Below are 21169 nucleotides of genomic sequence, written 5' to 3'. Positions count from 1 at the left end.
AATATGATGGGTGATCTTCTCTGCTCAAACACACACTGATCCCTTTCCTCCATACACTGTCATCAGCCAAAGTGTCAGACTGGGTGATTAAAACTGAGACATTCTATTACTCATCACAGGCTGTAAGATAAGGAGTCTAGTAGATTGGGCACACTTAAAGGAGCTGTGATATGGTGCAAATTGTTAATATTTTTGAAAACGTATTTTTAATCTGATTTTAGTAATAAAAAAAAAAATAGGGGTTTAACCGTTGTGTAATTGTCCTTTAGCCTCCGGCTAGTCCCTTGAAACACTGTAACTGCAGCTCGTATGCGCTGTCCTGGTCAAAAACCACAAAGGATTAAATCCCGAGACACATTATATCTGCTCTATTTCTTCTCACGGATACACATTGATTTTATTAGGAGTCACGGAATAATGTTTCCCTCTTGGTGTTAGTAATTAAGATAACTAACATCAGCAAAACGGGAAGCTTAGCAAGTTACACAGCGGGATTTTAAAATCTATGATCAAATACTTTCCAGTATTACATGACTGCCTACAACGATGACCTTTATTGGAATAAAATGCACTTTTCTCTAACATTCTAAACTACATGTCTGCGTACAGCGCTGTGTGTAATGCTGAAAGGAAGATATGTTAACTGATTTAGTTTCTCACACATGAAAGGACATAGTTTTAAAATACATATGATGGAAATGCCTACGTTCAGCAGGGGATTTGTACAAAGTGATGGGTGCATCGCGACCGATAGAATGATTTAAGTGTTTACAAGGCTGGAATAATTCTTTATGCTCAAACTCCAATGTGTTGCTTGTGAAGTTGTCTACTCTGCAAAAAGGTAAGCAGTAGGCTAATTCTTGGCCCAAACAATCAGAGGCTTCTTCTCACTAACAATGGCCCGTGGCGGAAAGGACTTCATTAGGTATGCAGGAGTTTATCCATACGGTCATAATCTGTGAAGAATAGCAATGAATATAAGTATTTTTCATTAGTAGTTTGCAGTTAATATGGCTATAATTTCCAATTTTTTTTGCTGTATGGTTCCACATATAATAGCCTGTGGATTACCTGAACAAATAGGTCTATTAGTTGGCAGGTTAGAAAGGCTTGTGATCTACTGATACCGAGGGACCCCAGGTCATGGCTGGTTATAGCAGCGACCGTATAGGCACTGGTATCTGAATTTATCGCTGCCGGTGGCTACTGAGAGGAGTAATACTGCTATTATTTGGAAAGGGATTTCTTAATCAATACCCTTCATATTTCTGTAGTCTGTTTTCAGCAGCCATGTAATTCAGAGTACAATAACTTACACAATAATTGAATGCTGCCAGTAGTTATGAATAGGCACTGAGATAAAGGCTGTTCACAGTAGCAAAAAGTCACCAATTGTAAAGTGATCAGTCTCTTCTTATCTGCAAGATGCAGGGTATCCTATGAAACTGTGCTTGCAAATGTGCAATCATACTATTATTCTTTATCAGCGCCCTAGACATTCCTCATTTGGGAACTGACATCAGCTGTTTTGTCTCCCACTCATCACGAGTTTAACTTTTGCATCAAACGGACTAGTTGCCTTTGAAATGGCAGATAAATGGTCCAATGGCAGACAGAAAATCATTTTAACACATTGGTGGCGTCGTGGAACATAGAGCCCACATACATGAGCTTTACCCGCAGTAATCTAAGCTGGAAACGGTTACTAAAAAGTATTGGAATTACATTTTTTCTTTAGGTTGATGGTATGCTGCATTATCACTCCTTTTTAATATTTGTAACCATACATTATACCCCCCCAAAAAAGAAAATGATGAGGACATGGGATCATGAATTATATTTCTTCTGTTAAATGCAATTGTATACTCATCCTGGCGTTTAATGCAAAATACACTTATCATGTGGCTAATGTGGGGGGCCGCAGCACCCATTTTTTTCTCATCTTAATAATCATCCAGCTACTGATAACACATAGCGTGCTCAGGAAAGTGACTGTATGTAAGGAAGACCACCAGAAGAAGAAAAAAATGTCTTTTCCCCAAAATATAAATGTGATAAAGCTTTGATTCACAGAGTCTAGTGTCCCATACAGTCTTGGCAATAAAGAATCTCTATTAAAGTACTTTAGAAAGAAATGAAAGCATCTAAGACGCGACTGACGACTGAACCAGGAAAAGGGGCTGGAATTTTTTAATTACTATTAATTACTATTTATTGTCGAATAACTGCTACAGATATTTTTTCAATTATTATGATCATCAGAATACTACTTTAAATAACATTCTAGCTGCTCTGACACACCATCAACCAAAATAACTTTGCCTCTATGTCACACACTGCATCTGTTTCCATGACATGAACCATTGTATATTGTCTTGCAAAATCTTAAGATGGAATGAATTATTAATAGTGAAGACACATAGGATGCATGCATCGCTGCCCTTACAACTTTGAGCCTTCACGTCCGGTGCTAGCCATCTGTCTTTTCCTTTGAATTGTTACACTGGACTGAGTAACTTCCTTCATTCTTATGTATCTTTCTATAGTAATAGGACTCCTTCCCAGTTCGTTTGTATCGAATGATAGGCAACACACATTGCAACCTGCATGTGTCTAAACGGCATACATTTTATATATAAATATATACCGTATATAATGGGTATATGTATGTAATAGATTGTAGTGCTAGGAAGTGTGTGTGTGTGTGTGTGTGTGTGTGTGTGTATATATATATATATATTGGGGATACACCAGGGGGTTTACTTAACCGAGAGGGGGAGAGCTTTGTACCAGGGGCACTGCTCACCCCCCCCCCCGGCCTAGGCTGGGGTACGCCAGTATATATGTGTATTTATACGTATGTCTCGTTTACCCGTTGAACTATGTCACACAATATGATGGCTCAATGTAAATATATGTACCTACTGTGAACGTCTGCAGAGTGGGCTTTATGTGAAGTCGGCGCTATCGGTTTTGATGGGTGCTATATAAAACAATAATAAATAATAATTAATAATAAAAGAATTCTAAAGCATTACATTTGCCATTTGCACATTCCATATATACTTTAATTCTCAGGGGGCAGTAGGTTAGAGCGCAGGCGTGATGTTTTTCCTTGGTAAAGCTTTTTGCGTTTGTGGCTCTGGGTATGTTTATTTCACATTTCAGATATATTGACCTTCTGTCCCTGTGTTTCTCTCATTTTATTAGCAAGCTGAAAAAACTGAGTGAAGACAGTTTGACTAAACAGCCAGAAGAGGTCTTTGATGTTTTGGAAAAGCTTGGTGAAGGGTAAGTGTGAAATGTAATATTCTTTTTATCACTTGTGCATGGATTTGAAGATAAAACAACATCTCTCTTACCCTTCTAGATAGTGGCTGCAAAGTATTTTTATTAGATTTCTGTAAAGCAAGTGTGTAGTACTGAAACGCTCTGGGTAATGTCACTAGTATATCTGGGGAGGAATGTTCAATTTAGTGTATATTAAAAAGAATCACTGCCAGAATCTTTCTAATAAAAACAATGGGCCATGTCATTAAACCTCACATCCAATATTCCTAGAGTTTCAGGCAGCTTGTTTTTTGGCAGTTCACATGTTCATTTCCATTATGCAGAATAAACTGTTTTCAAAATAGTTCCATCATTATTCTTTGACATTTTTAAATGGCTTTTCGCACACTGTGTGTTTTGTTTACTTGAATTTAAATTTGAAGTGTTAAATGACTCTTAGTTATGACTTCATTGTTGTGCTTAATATCTTTAGTGTGAGTATATGTGACTATAGACATATTCACATCTAACACATGACTGGACAACAGCGTTTATTCATTTTACAACCCAAGGCATGCTAATCCAGCCAAAAAAGCAGCAGTGATAATGAGTCTTGTCTGCTCAGCTCAGCTGGGACCTCTACAGTGTGCATGGCACTGTACTTGTGATAAATTTGGGATCTATAATATTCACCTAATATAACATCATATGTCAAATTTAATATATAAACCAGTTTACAGACCATTCTCTGTAGTGTAAGCTTGCGGGCTTGGTTCTTTACGCAATATCAGTTTCTAGTTTTGTCAGACCCTTTAAATGTATGTATTGTAAAACTAGCTGCATAAATTGTTGGCGCTATATAAATAAAAAAAAAAAAATGGTAAAAAAAAACCATAATAGGCTCCTAAAATATAAATATGATATTTAGCTGAAGGATTTTGCGAGGTCCTAGGTATTCAAACTAAAAATTTGAGGGCACATATAACCATTTAGCCCATCTGGTCTGCCGTTTTTTTTTCTGATTAACCTTAATCATCCCTTGGTCTTATCTTAGATTTAGGATATTCCATATACGTTTACATTCCGTCACTGTATGAGCCTCCAGCACTTCTGATGGGAGGCTGTTCCACTTTTTTACTTTTTTACTACCCTCTCAGTAAAGTAAAACTTCCTTACATTACATCTAAGCCTTTTACCTTCTAGTTTTAAACTATGGTATTGTTTGTGTGAGTGGGCTGCACTTGTTTATTTGTTGAGAGAAAATAAACATCATGACTCCTATCATTATATAGCAATCCAGACGCACATTGGTACAGCATGACTCCTATTTTATATAGTAAGCCAGTCACAGATGGTGGTACTGCATAACTCCCATATCTATGTACTGAGCCAGGTGACTCCCATTTACAGTCATCATCGTTTTGATTTGCATTTCCATGTCTTGCACTCACTCTTACGAACTCTCTGTCTTACTTACTCTTTTACACTTACTCTTCCTCACACTCACAAGCTGTCTGTGTCTTCCTACTCTCTCCGTTCCACGTCCCTGTCTCCTTTCCCGCAGCTCTGCTTCCTCTCTTGCCTCTTCTCGTTCCTCTGTCTTCTTTTTTTCTCCACTTCTCTGTGAACCAGGCCCTCCTGGGGTATTTCCGCAAAAGGGGTGAAACTTCCAGGCGCACACCCACTTTCCCAACTGGAAGCAATGGGGGAGAGACTGTCCCCATGGCTCCGTTTTGCGAAAGTACTCCAATGGGGCCAGAATAAAGCAGACATTAGCGAAGAAAGAGAAGTGCGGAAACACTTTTCTTTCATTGCAAATCAGTTTTTATAGAAGAAATGTGGAAGAGCCGTTTTAATAAACACTCAATTACTTGGTGCATGCCTACTGTCTGTGCAGGCACCGATGCGAGGACTTTGATGGTATACTGGTGCTTATTGTGTTGTGCTGGCACAATCTCATGAGAAACATAAGAACTATCTCATGATTGAGTACCATCCATTCCCATTATGTACAGATTTACTGCAGTGTGTAATATGAAAACCTTTCCTGAAACCGGTACTAATAGGAAAATTACGTGTTTCATATTGAAAGTCTCACTTCATATGAAATAATGTAGAAAAAAGTATTTTTTAAGGTTAGAGTGTTTGTTTTTTGCCAGTGGAATTTAGCTTTATTATAGGAGATTGGGGCGAGAGTCGATTCCCAGCTCGCCGTTCTCGAATGTCATGTGTTTCAGTCAAACTAGTAGAAAAGCCAGAGTTGGTCTAACTGGAAAATAAAGTGGAATCTAAGCAAAAGTTTAAACTCCTTTTGCCCATCATTTTAAACTCTAGTGGATGGGAAACTGGTCACGGTATAAGATATGTATAGACGAAGGCACAATTTTAACAAGACTTTTCATCTGTGGACCTGAAATGCACCTTAACCTTACGTCCAAATATATTTTTTAGTAATACATATGCTAGTGATCTGGCTGGTAGACCACATGACATATATGAAGATACACTCTAAGAAAACGATTAAGCAAACCCCTCTTATTATCTTATTGTTAATGTTGAGTGAGGCTCCAAATGCACGGGACGGACGCTGTTGGCTCCTCTGACTGGGTCGACAGCAAAAAGTATGAAGGTGCAATTGGGCATCGGCACCGTTTCTGCAAACCTTACTCCTAATGTAAAGTTAGCGTAGTCATTTTCTTAAGAGTGAAATAAAAAAAGTAAGTTTAATGGCAATTTAGAAGTCTATTAGTTTAATTTGGGTACCCCTTGGGGAGAGTCATTAAGGTATAAGTATCGTACACAGCATGATGGCCTTTATAATTTGACTTGTATAACGCCATCATATTCCACAACACTGTACAAAAGCTAAGCACTGACATTATCTTATATAGTGTTTGTAGCAAGGAGCTAACCTTTAGATTTCTGTGTGGAATGTGTTCATTGCTCAGAACAGAAATGTGTAATGTAGTTGGACACAAGAATTTCTTCTCACCTCAAGTCAACCCTTTCATGATCCTCTGGGGTATCATCTGTAAGAGAGAAGATTACAGCATTTGAAGACTTCTTGACACTTAGGCCAAAGTGAGATAATGTACCTCGCTTGATATATTGTGACCTAGTAATTCTTCGTGACAGACCAATTCGCTCCTTAGTCTGTGTAGGTTTTCTTGCTTTGCGTGTTGAAAAGCTGCAATTAATAGTGACATACAGAGGCAGTGCAGTAGCAGATGTTCCCATAGATGAGAGCTCCATCACAATGGAGCAGAAAATAGAAAGTTAATAACATCATCAGAACTTGATACCAAACCCAGATGTTTCTTGTACCAAACAAAACTCTTTGATAAAGAGCCACAGAGGCAGATGTATGAAAAAACCCCACAGATGTGTGTATATTCGACAATATTTGCACGTGTTTTTGAATGGGTATAAATATTGTGACTTCAAACGCTTCTTGTAACCAATTCTTGATTTTTAATGAATACATTTTTATTTTTTTTTATTCTCCCAAGCTTCCCTTAACTATGTGATCATTGTCAAGAAATGTTTATATGAAATTTATTGCGATGATTAAAGGAATATGCTGTCTCCATTTACATTAATCCTCCTGTGCGTTGCAGAGTGTTTCTGTGGTTGATGATCTGTTGGTGTGTATATCAGGCCAGCTTGCCTTTTGGGCTGTATGGATGTCTCCAGGAAAGGATGGGACGTGGGCAGTAAACCTGTCGGTGCAACGCCATTAGCCTCACTCATACCGTGGGGGAAAAAATGGTTCTAATTCAGGGGTCTATTCACTAAAGAGTGAGTTAATAGGAGGGTTGTGTTTGACTTCACTATACATTATGGAGGTCGAGTCCCAATAAGCTCTTCCTGAAAGAAGATGCTGACAGCCCCTATATAATGCAGAGTTAAATCAGTACGATTTCTCAGTGTCTCCTAACATGTTAATTAATGCATTATACAGGGCTAGCTCAGCGCCTCACTTTGGAGAATGCTGCTGCTGTTGCCCTTTCAGAATGAAAGTGAAGTTACAACCACAACTCTCCAACTTACTGTTATTTTGATGAATATACCCATCTGTACAAACGGCTTGGAGGAGACAAATCTAGGACTACTCGCTGCACACATGTAGGAGGTTTCCCCTTAGCTGACAGTAAGAGACTTCATTTGGGGAAGTTTCCGAGATACCCAGGGGCCTTGTGAAGATTTTCATTCCTGGTGTTTTTGTTCTGAATTGGGATGGACACCCGCGTTGATAACTCTGCTGTAAAATGTAAGGATTAACACGTCTCTGGCCACCTGGATGTTTAGTGGAAATGGACGACTCTTTAACCAATTATCCATGTGTCTTGTAGTATAACCCTCACTCTTCACATTCTGTTTACACTGTGTGATTTCATGACCCCTCAATAAAATTAAGACTTTTATCATAGCTGTATACTTTCTGTTCCATTGTTGATCAGTTCCCACATAGATCAACTGCATTGAGCCTCTTGGGTCTCACCGGTGGGATACCTGCAAAATACAACCGCTGTGTATTGCCAGCTGACACTGTAATGTCGTCAAATCTGGAGCTTGGTATCATTTTGAGTACAGTTTTGGCAGCTTTCCCCTAAGCCTTGATGCGTTCTCTTACAGCACATTGGCAGCTCCGATCTATTCCTGGCCAGGTTCCTTAGAAACACAAACAAATGTAAAACATGTTTCTGCGACTGTACTTGCATCAATAAATAATCCACATCAGTATTGGTAAATACTTAAGACAAAGACCAGTGTTTTAAATACAACTTAGCTTTTATTACTGGATAATGAATACCATAAAGCGTTAAATAGGTGCCCCTTTCCCTTTCCGGGAAATAGATTCCAAAATTGAGGAAGGGATAAATTGGCCAAGTCCAATAATTAAGTATGAAAGTGGAATATAAATTGATCAAGTAAGACGTATTATATGGATATCTGTTAACCTATGAAGGATATCCTATACATATTATTAAAGAGATTGATTATTGTACATTTTCTTCTGTTCGGTACTTACTGCTTCACACTGCTTAACACTGTATAACTATATAGTGTTAATAACTCTTTGGGTTTGCAAAAATGTTGTGTTAACGTATTATTTCGTTAAAAAAAAAATAATTCATAAAAGCTCTAAAAATCTTTATTGTGTAAAATCGTAAAAAATGTCCTTTCCTTTCCTCTAAATGATTTTTAAACTCTAGGTTGTGATTTTGTTTCTAGAGGAATTATCAGCATAACATTTGTGCCGTTTTAGGGTTATGGCCGAGTTGTATACCCTAGTGCTAGTGAGTTAAAGGAACCCTCCAGCATCATATGATAGCCGAGCGTTCCCTTTAACTCAACATTTACCCCGTGCCAAAAGGTGAAAGGGTTCATTAAAATCCCCCTATGCATTTTTCATTCCCCACTTCCCCAGCTCCTTTAGTTTGTGAACACACAATCTATTTTCACCGGCCAGCTCCAGTACTGCCTTGTGTGAAACTTTCGAGGTCCAAGCAGACCTCTCTCTGCACACCGCTCTGATGGCGTCCCCATTGATTCTAGTAAGCGTGCTTTCCTGCTTTTTTTAATTCTACTAAATAAATGCACCTTGAACTACCGTAATATGGATGCTTTGTTGTTTGGGGCTGCACGGTCCCCTGGAGTGTCTCTTTAAGGCACATTATAAGAATTTATATGCCATAGCATATAGAACATTTCTAAACCATGTTTCATCTTTCCTTGCAGATCCTATGGCAGTGTCTTTAAAGCCATCCATAAAGAATCGGGGCAAGTTGTTGCAATTAAACAAGTCCCTGTTGAATCTGACCTTCAAGAAATTATTAAAGAGATATCCATAATGCAGCAGTGTGACAGGTAAGCGATGTAAACTTATTTGCCCAGACCTTGCACCATGACCTGACTCCGGTAAAGAAGTGTGGGTTTGGTGGCAGCTTGTGGCCATTTATATTCTACGCTTGCCTAACAACCCTAAACTAAAACACATGTAGCTTACCTGATGCAGATGAACTTGACAAAGGGGGCCATAGAACAAGGTAAGATTAATAGGAAAATGGCAGAAATTATACCAGAGAACTGACTGAAACAGTTAATGTCCCAATGTCGGTGTATCAGAGAAGGGCTCAAGCGTTAGAAGGGCACCAAGAAGAAAACACGGAACCTTGAAAGTGTGCAGTGAATAGTGACTTTCTGTGATTTCAGTGTCCGACTGGTGGAGTTATAGTGGCCCCAGCTAGCAACTTCTAAACTTGGTGATTTGTGAACTTAACCCCCCCTAAACTTTAAGCACTGTTTCAGCACAGTCTTCAATTTTATCTACTAATAATGCATTCCAACTTCTTAAAAGTAACATATCTGGAAGTGGTCAATTGTCTGCTTCTATATGTTGTTCTTTCTGTTGGGGATTAAAACAAGAAGCTTAATAAGGGAGGTAGAAGCAGGTTCCTAGCGCAGGTGAGAGGTTACCAGATGTTCTTGTGTAGTCCACATTTTATTATCCTCATCTTAATGATTTATTTGTGTCATATACAAATTTACTTAAGTGATAAATAAAAAAAAAATGGGCCCTTCTACATATGCTGTCAAAAATTTGGCGGTTGTCTCTGGCGCGTTGGCTACCAACTGGATACAAATGTGCTAGGTTGTTATTGTGTAAATATTAATCTCAAACATATTTCAAAGCCCTGATAACTCACAGGAGTTTGATGGCGTAAATGACATTGTTTGAGTTAAATGTTTAATATGCTTTGTACGTATACTTTAGTGGAAATGTTTGTTTTGTGCAGATGTAATTAATTGTGATTTTTATATTCCATTTGCTGTGTCTTGTATCTAGTCATTATGTGGTCAAGTATTACGGAAGCTACTTTAAGAACACTGACTTGTGGATTGTTATGGAGTACTGCGGAGCTGGCTCTGTTTCCGATATCATCCGACTAAGGAATAAAACGGTAATATTTAAATATTGTGTTTTCACTGTACTTGTTTACAATATTTTCACCAGAACCAAATACATTAAAAGGACAGTTTAATGTCATTGGGAGCTATTCCAAAGAATAGTGCATATTAAACTACTCTCTGCATTATTAAAATGGTACTTGCCATAGTGAGAAGCTGCAGCTCTACTCCTCTTATGTGGCAGGAAATCTATAGGAGCTTTTTCATGTGGTCTTCTTAGACCCCCCCATGTCCAAAATCTACACGTCTCCTGCGGGGAAAAGCTAGAGGGCAGGAAAAGGATTCTGCAGGTTCTCTCAATGCTTTTGCTTTTTGGACAGCATGTAAATTTAAATGGACCTCGAAGCTGTCACATGCATCAAAGTGCAAAGGATGACTGGAGTGTTTGGCAAAAAAAATGAGATGTTAGCGCTTTTTAATCAAATCGTTAAACATAATAGAACAGTATAAAAAAAGACAACCGGAGTTATAAGTAATTTAGAAAAACAGTCAGTTGATTACCTTTACTTTTTTCCAGGCAAGTTCAATGATGCTTTTTGTTGTATTTAGTGTTGGAATGCCATTTTATACGAGTAGTTTCTAAGTATGAGTACTTGGTCAGCTTGGGGAGGCTCAAGCTCGTAGCATCATTGTCCGTGGCTGCTGATGTTTCCCAAAAAAAGGCTTTACAAGCTGTTCCTTACACTGTAATTCAGAAAAATATTAATACATGGCAATATTACAGTGTGTTACAATATGTATTACATATATAGTTCAGATTTACATTAATATAAAGTTTTGGTTTTGGCTGATATTGACAAAATATACCTTATTTTATTTGACTTGTATTCTGATTCAACGGATTTTTTGCTGTGCTATATACACACCAGCCAGGTAATGAGCAACATTAATTACATTTTACTGAATGCTCCTTAATTGGAAAAGTCCTGGAAAAAATTGCCACGGAAGCCTTATCTGATAAAGCCCTCAATTATTTAAGACGGGACCTGCACAGAAATAGAAACTACTGGAAAATAACAAATTATATGTGGCAGCCGTGGTGGAAAGTTCATGCAATCTGGGGAGAATATAATTGGTTCGGGGTAAATGTTTTTATACAAGTCCTTCAATATGATGAACACTGGATGAAAACCACCTCCGCTAAATCGATCCGAAATCTACAGTATACATTGACTTGGCCGTGTAGCCCGCAGCAAGACTCATGAAGTTCATGTTAACGGTTTTATTGTTTGCCCCCGTGCTTCTGTCTCCTTTAATCTTTGGGTGAAACGGCCTGTTTTATAATGGCCGGATTTGCAATCATGTTAACTTCAGAAACTCTGCTGTTTGCTGATCGTACCAGATAAGGCGTATTGTACAAGTTCCAGCTGCTCAGGAGAAACATCTGTAGTAGCCGCAGAGCTTGTGATTGCATTTTTGAGTCTGTGACCTTACAGTGGACTTTGAAGTGGCAACTGTAAATGGACTAGACACTTGGACATTATTTAACCTTTTGGTTTTTATGATACACGCTTGAGTTTCATGGCCGCCCCTGGAGTAAAGTGCTGGTATTGCTAGCTGGCCAGATATGTGTAGTAAAACAGTTTTCATTGGGTAAAGGTTATTTAAATTAGATTAGAGATTTGCTGTTTTTTAGTAGAAGGTTACAAGAAATTGAGGATCTATTTAATGTGCACCTTCTATAACTCTTATAGTAAATGTCCATATCTTATCTAGCTATAATATTTATATGACTTGGGCTCCAGCCAAGTCTTCATGGAAGAAAAAAAACGTTCATATTCCACGATTATTCACCCACTCCCGTGTTTGTTTCGAGTGAATATTCATGTGTGTTCTTTGTGTTCGATTTTTCTCTTTTCTGCTGGCTTTCTAGCAGGGGTTAATACTGCAGTAACAGCAGCGGGTTTGGTGCCAGGATTTTAAAGGTCCTTAAGTGCGACTCTATTGGTCACCGGCAGGGGGGCTCCTCTGGCATCAATCAATGAAGGGCAGCTGCTTTTCATTGGTTGATGCCAGATGAGCCCTCTGCTGGTGACCAATAGTCGCTGTTACGGACCTTTTAACTCCTGACGCAGAAGCCACTGGTCTCCTCAGGCCAAGTTGCTCCTAGGTGTACCTTGCCCTGCCCTTTGTGAGATAGGTTTAAATACCTCTTACTCCCAGGCAGTTGCCTGAGGCTACTCTCATTGGTTGATGCAATAGGAGGCCCCTTCCAGCGACCTTTAACTCCTGGCCGAATCCTCTGGATTCCTGTTAACCCCTGCTATGCTACAAAGACTTTAGGTAGGCAAGAGGCAGTGACTTGTATGGGGAGAGGGAGGGACCAGAGAGATTAGCTAGGAGATATTTATGAAGACGAGCACGAAGAAGTTGTGTGTCTTCATTTACCAGCCACCGTCTTAGTTTATTTAGGATTCTATTTGAACAATGAAAACGCAACATTCATGTTGGTTTTCATGTTCTCCCGAATACAAATGCACAAGTCTAATATATATGTGTGTGTGTGTGTGTGAGGATTCTGAAACCTCTGCGTTTTTTTTATACTAGCGCTTGTCGTACTCGATATACATTATCAAACTCCTCATACGTTTGTGGAATTATATGAATATTCCTTTATCTCACTCAGACCCTTTACTAGGCGTTAAGGGTCAATCATATGTGAGCTTCTCCTGCAAGGTAAGCCAAACTTATCATACCCTGTGAAGCTTTCTGAATTCACTATATTAATACCAGAGGAAGGTGTCTGCCTGCTGGTGATGGGGGCTTTATTTACTAAAGCAGGAGTCTGAAGAGGGCTGATTGTTCCAACCCGCTGATTTCAGCAAGCACCGTTGCCTTCACAACTTCTGTCTTGGGTATTTTACAGTAGAAATGTATTCAGGTATGGGGGAAAAAAGCTACGTTCTTATCTTTGAAACTTTCTAATCTTTTAGTTAACAGAAGATGAAATTGCGACGATTCTGAAATCCACATTAAAGGGCCTGGAGTACTTACATTTTATGAGAAAAATCCACAGAGATATAAAAGCTGGGAATATTCTTCTGAACACTGAAGGCCATGCAAAGCTGGCAGATTTTGGTGTGGCCGGACAGCTGACGGTGAGTAGCCTTTCAAGCCATACGTTAACATGTAACAGTGGTGATGTATAGCCTCTCATAGACTTTTATATGTTGTGTGATCTTTCTTAGGACACTATGGCAAAACGAAATACAGTAATAGGGACTCCTTTCTGGATGGCGCCTGAAGTGATACAAGAAATTGGCTACAATTGTGTGGCAGATATCTGGTCTCTTGGCATAACCTCAATAGAAATGGCAGAAGGGAAGCCTCCATATGCAGACATTCATCCCATGAGGGTAAGATGTAATTATTACTAAATTCCATAAATGTTTCAGAATTATAGCTAATTTTGTGGTGTGTGTGTGTGTGCATTTACACATCTATACATACATAGGTCCTCTCATGAATAATCCATTACAGCCAATACAGCCGGTATTCTTTTAATAAGGGTCTCTGTGACGTAGTCTTTGCCATATTCCTGCGTCAACCCTTCTCAATTGTCTTTCGGTTTTTTTATTGTGAAAATTGTATGATACAGTATTTACAACTGCATTTTAAATAGGTTACTATACTAGTAATCACATCTTAGTAAAAGAAGCGAACAACCACAGAAACACAGTTCTTTGTCACAGCATTTGCTCATATCCTGTATTTTCTGTGTTTTGTAAGGCCTTGATGTACCTAGGAAAAAATAAATAGCCTTATTTGTCAAGGATGCCCATTTTGTATACTTCTCCCAGGTCTTATTTAGCACTTGTTCATCTGTTTTATTTTGTTTCATAAAAAGCAAAGTAGTTTATCTGTTTTGATTACCTTGGTGTAGTAACCTCTATTTTTGATGAGTTACGTTTCTAAATCGACAATCTTTTTTTTCTGTTAGAAAGCCAAGAATTAGTCTTTGTTGGTGCCAATAAGTAAATTCTGTGTTTATGTATGTATTTTCCAATGTTGACTGGTAAATACACTAAGATTTTTTCATTATTCCTCATTAAATCATTAAACCACGTTTGCGTGGCAGGCGGGATACTTAGTGTAGTTACTAGACATGGATATTTGTATTGGTTTCATTCTATCATTGTCTGCTTGGTATCTTCACATAATTATACGTGACATCCAGTGCTTGCATGTACTTCCCTGTGATGGATATTTTTCCAGGAATATATTTTTATTTATGGGGTAACACTGGGTTTGCGTATACCAAGCCTACATTGCTGGTTTCTGGACATTGTTGCAGTAAGAGATTTCCAGTGGAAATAAGGTTTTATTGCATTACGAGCGCTATCCCATCGCCTCCGCAGGGATTCCAGGGCTCTGTGGGGTTGTTTAAGCATCATCTGTGAATGTTCTCAGGGGTAGAATTAACGTCTGTGTGCAAAAATACATGCCTGTCCGTCTATTAAATATTGTGTTTATGTGGCTGTAACCACGGCTCCGTAACATGATGGGAGTTACTTTCTCTCTTTCAACTGAAATCTAAAGAATCATAATGTAAAGTACTCGAATAACAAAACCAGTTGTTATATATATACCGTATTTGCCCGAATATAGGCCGCACTTTAAGTGGGGGTGCGGCGTATATATTCGGGGTCTAGCGCCCGACGCCCGGGACATGGAGTCCCGGGCGCCAGGCAGGCAGCGGGGTTAGGATACAGATCTCCCGCAGGGGGGAGTACCGGCAAGGGATATTGTTGAAGCACATCGTGCTGGCAGCGGAGGTTGTTTATGCTCGCATTGCCGCAGCCGGTGAACGTCTGCGCGATGTACGTTAATCTTCCTTGCCGGTACTTCCCACGGCGGAAGTGCCGACACCGCAAGTTTGAATACGCGTTATACGTAGATGTCCCCCGCCGGCCCTGCAAGAGTCTGCACCGGTAAGTCTGGCAGGGGGGACATCTTGGGGACAGAGTGACAGCATATCTCGGGGGGGGGGGATAGAGTGGCAGCGTATCTCGGGGGTGGCACATCTTGGGGGCAGAGTGGCAGCATATCTCGGGGGGGGGGGCAGAAGTTTTTTTTCTTTAAAAAAGCACCTCTACTTTTAGGGTGCGGCCTATATCCGAGCCAATACGGTACAAACATTTGTAAAAAGCTCTGAGTGCGGTGGACTTCAGCTGTCTTCCACGTTCTCCTTCCACATCACATGACTGGACTTGATATATATATCTAAGAGCCTATATATAACTATAGATCTATAGTTTCAAAGGTAATAAAGTGCAATGAAACCCATTGGAAAAATATTTCTACGTGTGGATTTTCTGTAAAACTGATAAAACTTATAACGGGACAGGTCATGGGGGTGTAGATCATATTCTTCTTAATATTATGAAGAACACTATACAGGTTTTTATATAATATATAATTATTATTTTTGTTTGCCTTGTGGAATGGACCATTTGTGTCAGAACTAAATTCCCAGAGTACGGTGGAGGTGTGAGAATTGTCCCGCAATATCCTTTAAGTAACATGGCATTCAGAGAGTTACTCCTTTGTACTTTGTGGAGCCGAGTAGGGGTATACTAACGACAAAAGAAAGCAAGTAAACCTCCCCCATAATCAGTGGGTTGGTATGAAACGGAAAATCTGTTCATTGAGCAGGTCGTCGTATTGATTGCAGATTAATTATTTGATTGCTCTAGCTTGATTTTCAGTGGTAATATTTTTAAGTTTTATGTAATCATCAAGTGAACAGCTGGATTCACTCAAAGCACTTAATTGCACTTAGATACACCCACCGGTTACAAAAAGTTAAAGGGTAATTTTCCAACATGGATTTTTGGAGATAATAACCATATAAAAAAAGAAAGGTCATTGGCTGTTTGGAAGGATTAGCGTTCTTTTAATATTGGTAATCAGTTAAGCCGTGCATTACGGACAAGTAAGTTAATCAGTCATGAAAATAGTGTCTGTTAACTTTGCGTCAGACTCGTGTGGTTCGCTATTACAGAATATACAAGTAGCCAGTTTTAGTTTTTACATAAATTTCAATATTTTGGATTACCCGTGGACATCTCTCTCTCCTCAGTTCTCAACACGCCTAACCCTGAAAGCAAGACGCTGACTTGAGCCAGAAATGTCACAGTCATCATTTACGGAGGTTATTTTTAGACAATTTAAAGTGGAACGGAAACAAAAATGCAAACCTTTGTTAATCAATGACATGTGCCTAGCTGTCTTGTGCTGAAAAAGGTGTTGACGCATGTCATATTATGGATCTCTTTGGTGGGGTGTCAGTGCAGATTAACATCCAGGCTATAAAACATGACATTGTACTTGTAGAGTGGACTGATCTGTGACAGAACTAGCAAACTAGCATGTCTAATAAGTTCCTTGTCTTAAAATTATGTTCGTTACCCTCAACCACCTTGCAACAACAATCTACATGAATGTTCTGAAACACGTTAAAGATTAGATCCCACTATTTCTTTCTCTTACAGGTGTCCAAAATTACCTTTTTTTTGTTGTTGTTGAATAATTTAATGTTTTCAAGCAGCTTCGTATTGGCTCAGTTCTAGTCACCCAGCCAGGAGGGACTTTGTTAGCACTGCCATAAAGAATAATCTAAGTATGATGTTTGAACAGAGAAAGTCTCCCAATATATCACGAGTGACGACAACAGCCTGCTGAAAAACAACAAGATAAAACCATATTTCTCTCAATGCTAATCTACATGACTGTATATTAAGAATATTTTCTTCCCTTTTATGATAGTTGCATCCATAGATATACACAATGAGGAAATTAATACATATATATTGCATATTTTAATTTTCCATTGTATGCAACATCGTCGCCGCAGTGTTCTGAGGCCCAGGAGGCTTCCAGGCCATGAGGGAAGACGCTGAAGAGCACCAGATGATCTTTTCGGTTGGGTTCTTCTTTAAGTAGTGCTCTCTCGCTAAAGTATAGATGTCTTTCAAAAGATATTCCGTATTGATCTCCTTGACACATGCCCCTTCTTAAAAAAAAAAACAAAAACAAAAAAAAAACTCAGAGCTTTAGACCATTGCAAACCCATCTATCTCTTATCTCAGGAGTGTTGCATGTTTTCCCTCTGCTCTTTTTTTCTTCTTCTTCTTATTCTATCTGTATATCCCATTGCTTATTTCGTGCTTATCTGATTTGACCTTACAAGCTTCCTGGACATGTGTTGAGTTATTTAGATTTAGTTTGAGTTATAACATTGCGCTGATAATGGTGAGCATGAAAGCCAATGCAAATTTCCTTTGCTTTTCCTGGCCAGGTGCCACGCTCTGCACTATTTATGTAAAATATAGTTTTTGTTTCTCGGGAGTGCATGTTGAAATGGTCCTGCACACACGGTTTAGCCGGAGGCTGGTTGGCACTGCCACAAAGCTAATCTATTGCCAGCAGGCCATTTCCTACTTGGCCAAGCTGAGGCTTTAAATAGAAATCTTACACGACTTTTTAAACAAGTGTTTTTGGCAGAGAGGAAATGGTGGATTCCTTGCAAACAAGCATTGCTTCCTTTTGATAACCGCACTTCAGCTACTCATAGAAATGTACCTAAATTATATGTTGACGTTAAAGACGCAGGAATTACAGGCTGACCACATGCTTGGTCAAAGAGAGAGTAGCTTAAAGGGGCAGTCATACCCAGTGTTTTTGTGTTTTTTTTCTTCAAAAATGAAAATAAAGTCTGCCCTGCTGCTGCAACTGACCTCCTTCTCTGTGTCCTGAATATGCTAGCCACTGATCGAAGCAGCCAATCGTTGTGTCAGGACAGCAATCTCATTGAAATCATGTGCACGGGGTGTGAAGAGGCTAGTGCTGGAGCTGACCGGAGGAGAGTGGCCCTTTTTGTGTTTAGTGTAACCACACAATTTATATATTTTCTCAGGCAGAAGTATAGCTTTTTATACCATTTTAAAATGCATAATCCACCATTTATTTTGAAACTGGAACGCAAGGTTGTGCACCGCGTTGGTGACAGGCTGAGCCTTCAGAAGGTGAGTGAGTATCATGAGAAATAACAAAGAGCCCCATCTCAGACCAAGAACGCTGAAATAGCCTGCACTGTAAGAAGGCGCCTACTTAGGAGGGAATCACTGCTGTTTTGCTTACTTGCACCATTACAGAGGAGGCCTCTCCATTAGTATATCAGACTGGTCCACCCATCAGGGCAGTCCAGTCCCGAAACGCATGGGTAGTCTCACTGCACCTAGAGGGATACCAGCCGGGCCATGAGAGGCCAAAATGTACGTCTGTGGTTGCCGTGAGTTTCGGGACAGGACGGCCCTGATGGGTGGGCTTAGTCTCATATGGTAGTGGTGAGGCCTCCTCAGTAATGGTCCAAGTGAGAATATTTCAGCGCTGTCCGTTCTTGGTTTGAGATGGGGCTCCTGTTTTTTTTCCCACTCGTCGTATTTTGCTTCATATTTTCATGGGCTGGTTCATCCATGGAGGAGTTTATCTACCAGTTTATACTATATATTACAGTCTATCGAGATAAACTCAGTAAGGAAACTAGGTTTTCCCTTATCACATTTAGAATATGTACACGCAGAAGACATGGCATGTGGTAAGAAGAACCAAGATTGACAAAGGCTGATACATACGTAAGGCAAAGATGGCCGGCCCTGGTTGCACTTATTTTTTTATTTTTTTTAATAAAAGTTCAGACCTTTCAAGGATCTCACGGATTAGGCCTCAAAGTGTTGATATCTTTGGCAGCTGTTTCAACCATTGTGTGAAACCCGAACGTCTATTTAGTACAATATGTCGTATGAAGTTGATACAAATGAAACTGTTCTAGGAAATGCAGTTTGAGTGTGGACTTGATTATTTGTTCATAGTGTAAGGCTCTAGGAGTAATGAAAGCTTATGGTGAATTAAAACCACGATTCATATATATACATTTATACACCCCTTGTCAGGTCACATTATTTTGGAAAATGTAAATATTTGGTTTTAAAGCAACATTTATGGGGTGTGAAAGCTCTCACGTAGTCTTATCATGCTGCACAATCAATTTACATATTTGTGTAACATTGTTTTACTAGGAACCAAGTTGTATAATTTAAATAAGGATAATTAGCTTTAGCTAGGAGATGTGGCATGCATATGAACAGATTATAAATTCATCCTTCAAGCTGTGCAAATCACTGGGAAAAAGAAAACATTCCAGATGTTTTCCTTATTTAGGATTGCTTTCACCTGCCAAAATACACAGGAATCCGTTATGTACCTTAGAGGTCGTTCATTTCTAGTACGCTTTAAGCGCAGTCTGTATGTGTATGATATATATTATATATAAAGTCATTATTGTTTTTATACATTTGAAATGCATGGTAACTGTTTCTTTAGTTGGATAGACAGTAACAGTTATATTATTTTAAGGTATTTTATTGAATCCAAATAAAGGCACCCTGAAGAAAGTTCCTCGAAGCGATCAGTTGGCTTTGTTCTGTTGTTTTGTTAAATCCAGAGCCAGGTTCTCAAAGTAATATCACTTACTGCTTGAATCAGATGTGTTCCCCATACCCCATGCATGCCACCCGCTAACACGAAAAGCCTGGAAAACCTACAATATATTCATCTCCAGAAAAGGCCCGATGGGAGGTATCACCTTGCTGCTTCAGCTTCCCACAGTGGCCTCATGGGAGGAATCTTGCTCTATCAAACTCCATCAATCTTGCTCCTAGCAGTGCGAGACGTTGAAAGGATGTAAGGGTGACGTCCGCCTCCGCTATAGCAGCAGAGACTGAAGCCTTTGGTTTTACTGTATTTTCTATGAGTGATTGCATTGTAGAAGCCACCTATGTATACACTGAGCAAAGTGATTTGCATTAGATGGCAATCTTTCAATTATTTAGTTCTCTCCCTCAGGTCTATTACTCCACTTTCTAGATAGTACCCAAAGTAATTGCTTTAAAAAGGCAGGGGGCAGTTAGAGGGAGGCGGATGAGTTATTTTACAAAGACCTTTGTCCTGCTGTGAAATCTCTGGGGTAATCTTGTATTGTGGGAAGATGGCATGCTGGTAAGCGCCGTGTTATGAGATGCCATATTTGATAGGAAATGCAGTGAATGGAAGGTGGAGGGCTTTTACAGAGTTTCTCCTGGGCCATCTTGGCCCCTTCAGAGGCTTTGTACATCGGTCTGTTTTTATCATACTGGTTAAGCATATGGTCCGTAGTGTGCTGCCCATTTTGTTTGCTTAAACTGTCCGTAGGCTGTGCATTGGGCATCCTTGCCTGAAGAAAGGAATTATGCTGTTGAGTTCACTGGAATATGACGAGCATGTAGCGTGTCACGGCACTCTCGGTGAACATTAGGAAGCAGGGCTATCTTTGAATTTTGCTGTGGTTTGGTCAGAATTGGTTTTTTGTTTGTGATGGCGTGTGGTCCATTGTAGGATCTCTCCAAAGAACAATAAGGGGTATGGAGCTCTCTATTAACTGGTATCCTTGACACAGTCGCTATTTTGAGTTGCTTGTCCTCCGGCTGCATCTTGAATTGGGAGCAGAGGTTTATAAATTGGTCGGTATCGGTTGTGTGGGCTTCAATGGACGGATTAAGCTAGGAATGTGTAATCAAGTAGCAGAAACCGAGAGCAAAGCAAACGTCAGACAGCAATTGGAAGCTAATTGGTATTAAATGGGATGCATGTACTTGTGTTTGGAAATGCTGTTTTGATTAAAAGGAATAAACTCATCTCTTTCGCTCTCTCTCCTTCTTATACATGTATATAAACCCATACTCGTATAAAAAGAGGAAATTTGAAACATGCCCCATTTGATGGTTGGTTTTGCCTTGACTTTGATTAATCACTTTCAAAGTAAGCAGTGAATCAGTGCTATAATTCAAAAATTACACACATACACGGCTTAACATGAAACTTTACCTAC

General features: G+C 39.4%; 1 protein-coding gene across 1 annotated transcript in view; it reads left to right on the top strand.

Annotated features, from left to right (window-relative positions):
• STK3 (serine/threonine kinase 3) overlaps window positions 1-21169 on the top strand; it is an 87253-nt gene that overhangs the window by 4751 nt on the left and 61333 nt on the right. The window contains exons 2-6 of the mRNA XM_053466776.1: window positions 3211-3291; window positions 9013-9141; window positions 10121-10235; window positions 13176-13340; window positions 13431-13598. Of these exons, the coding sequence (XP_053322751.1) occupies window positions 3211-3291; window positions 9013-9141; window positions 10121-10235; window positions 13176-13340; window positions 13431-13598 (658 nt within the window). The remainder of the gene's footprint in view (window positions 1-3210; window positions 3292-9012; window positions 9142-10120; window positions 10236-13175; window positions 13341-13430; window positions 13599-21169) is intronic.

This window comes from Spea bombifrons, chromosome 5 (assembly GCF_027358695.1).
Source record: "Spea bombifrons isolate aSpeBom1 chromosome 5, aSpeBom1.2.pri, whole genome shotgun sequence".
NCBI lineage: Eukaryota > Metazoa > Chordata > Amphibia > Anura > Pelobatidae > Spea > Spea bombifrons.
The sequence above is the reverse complement of the archived record's forward strand: the minus strand, read 5'-3'. Positions and strand labels throughout refer to the sequence as shown.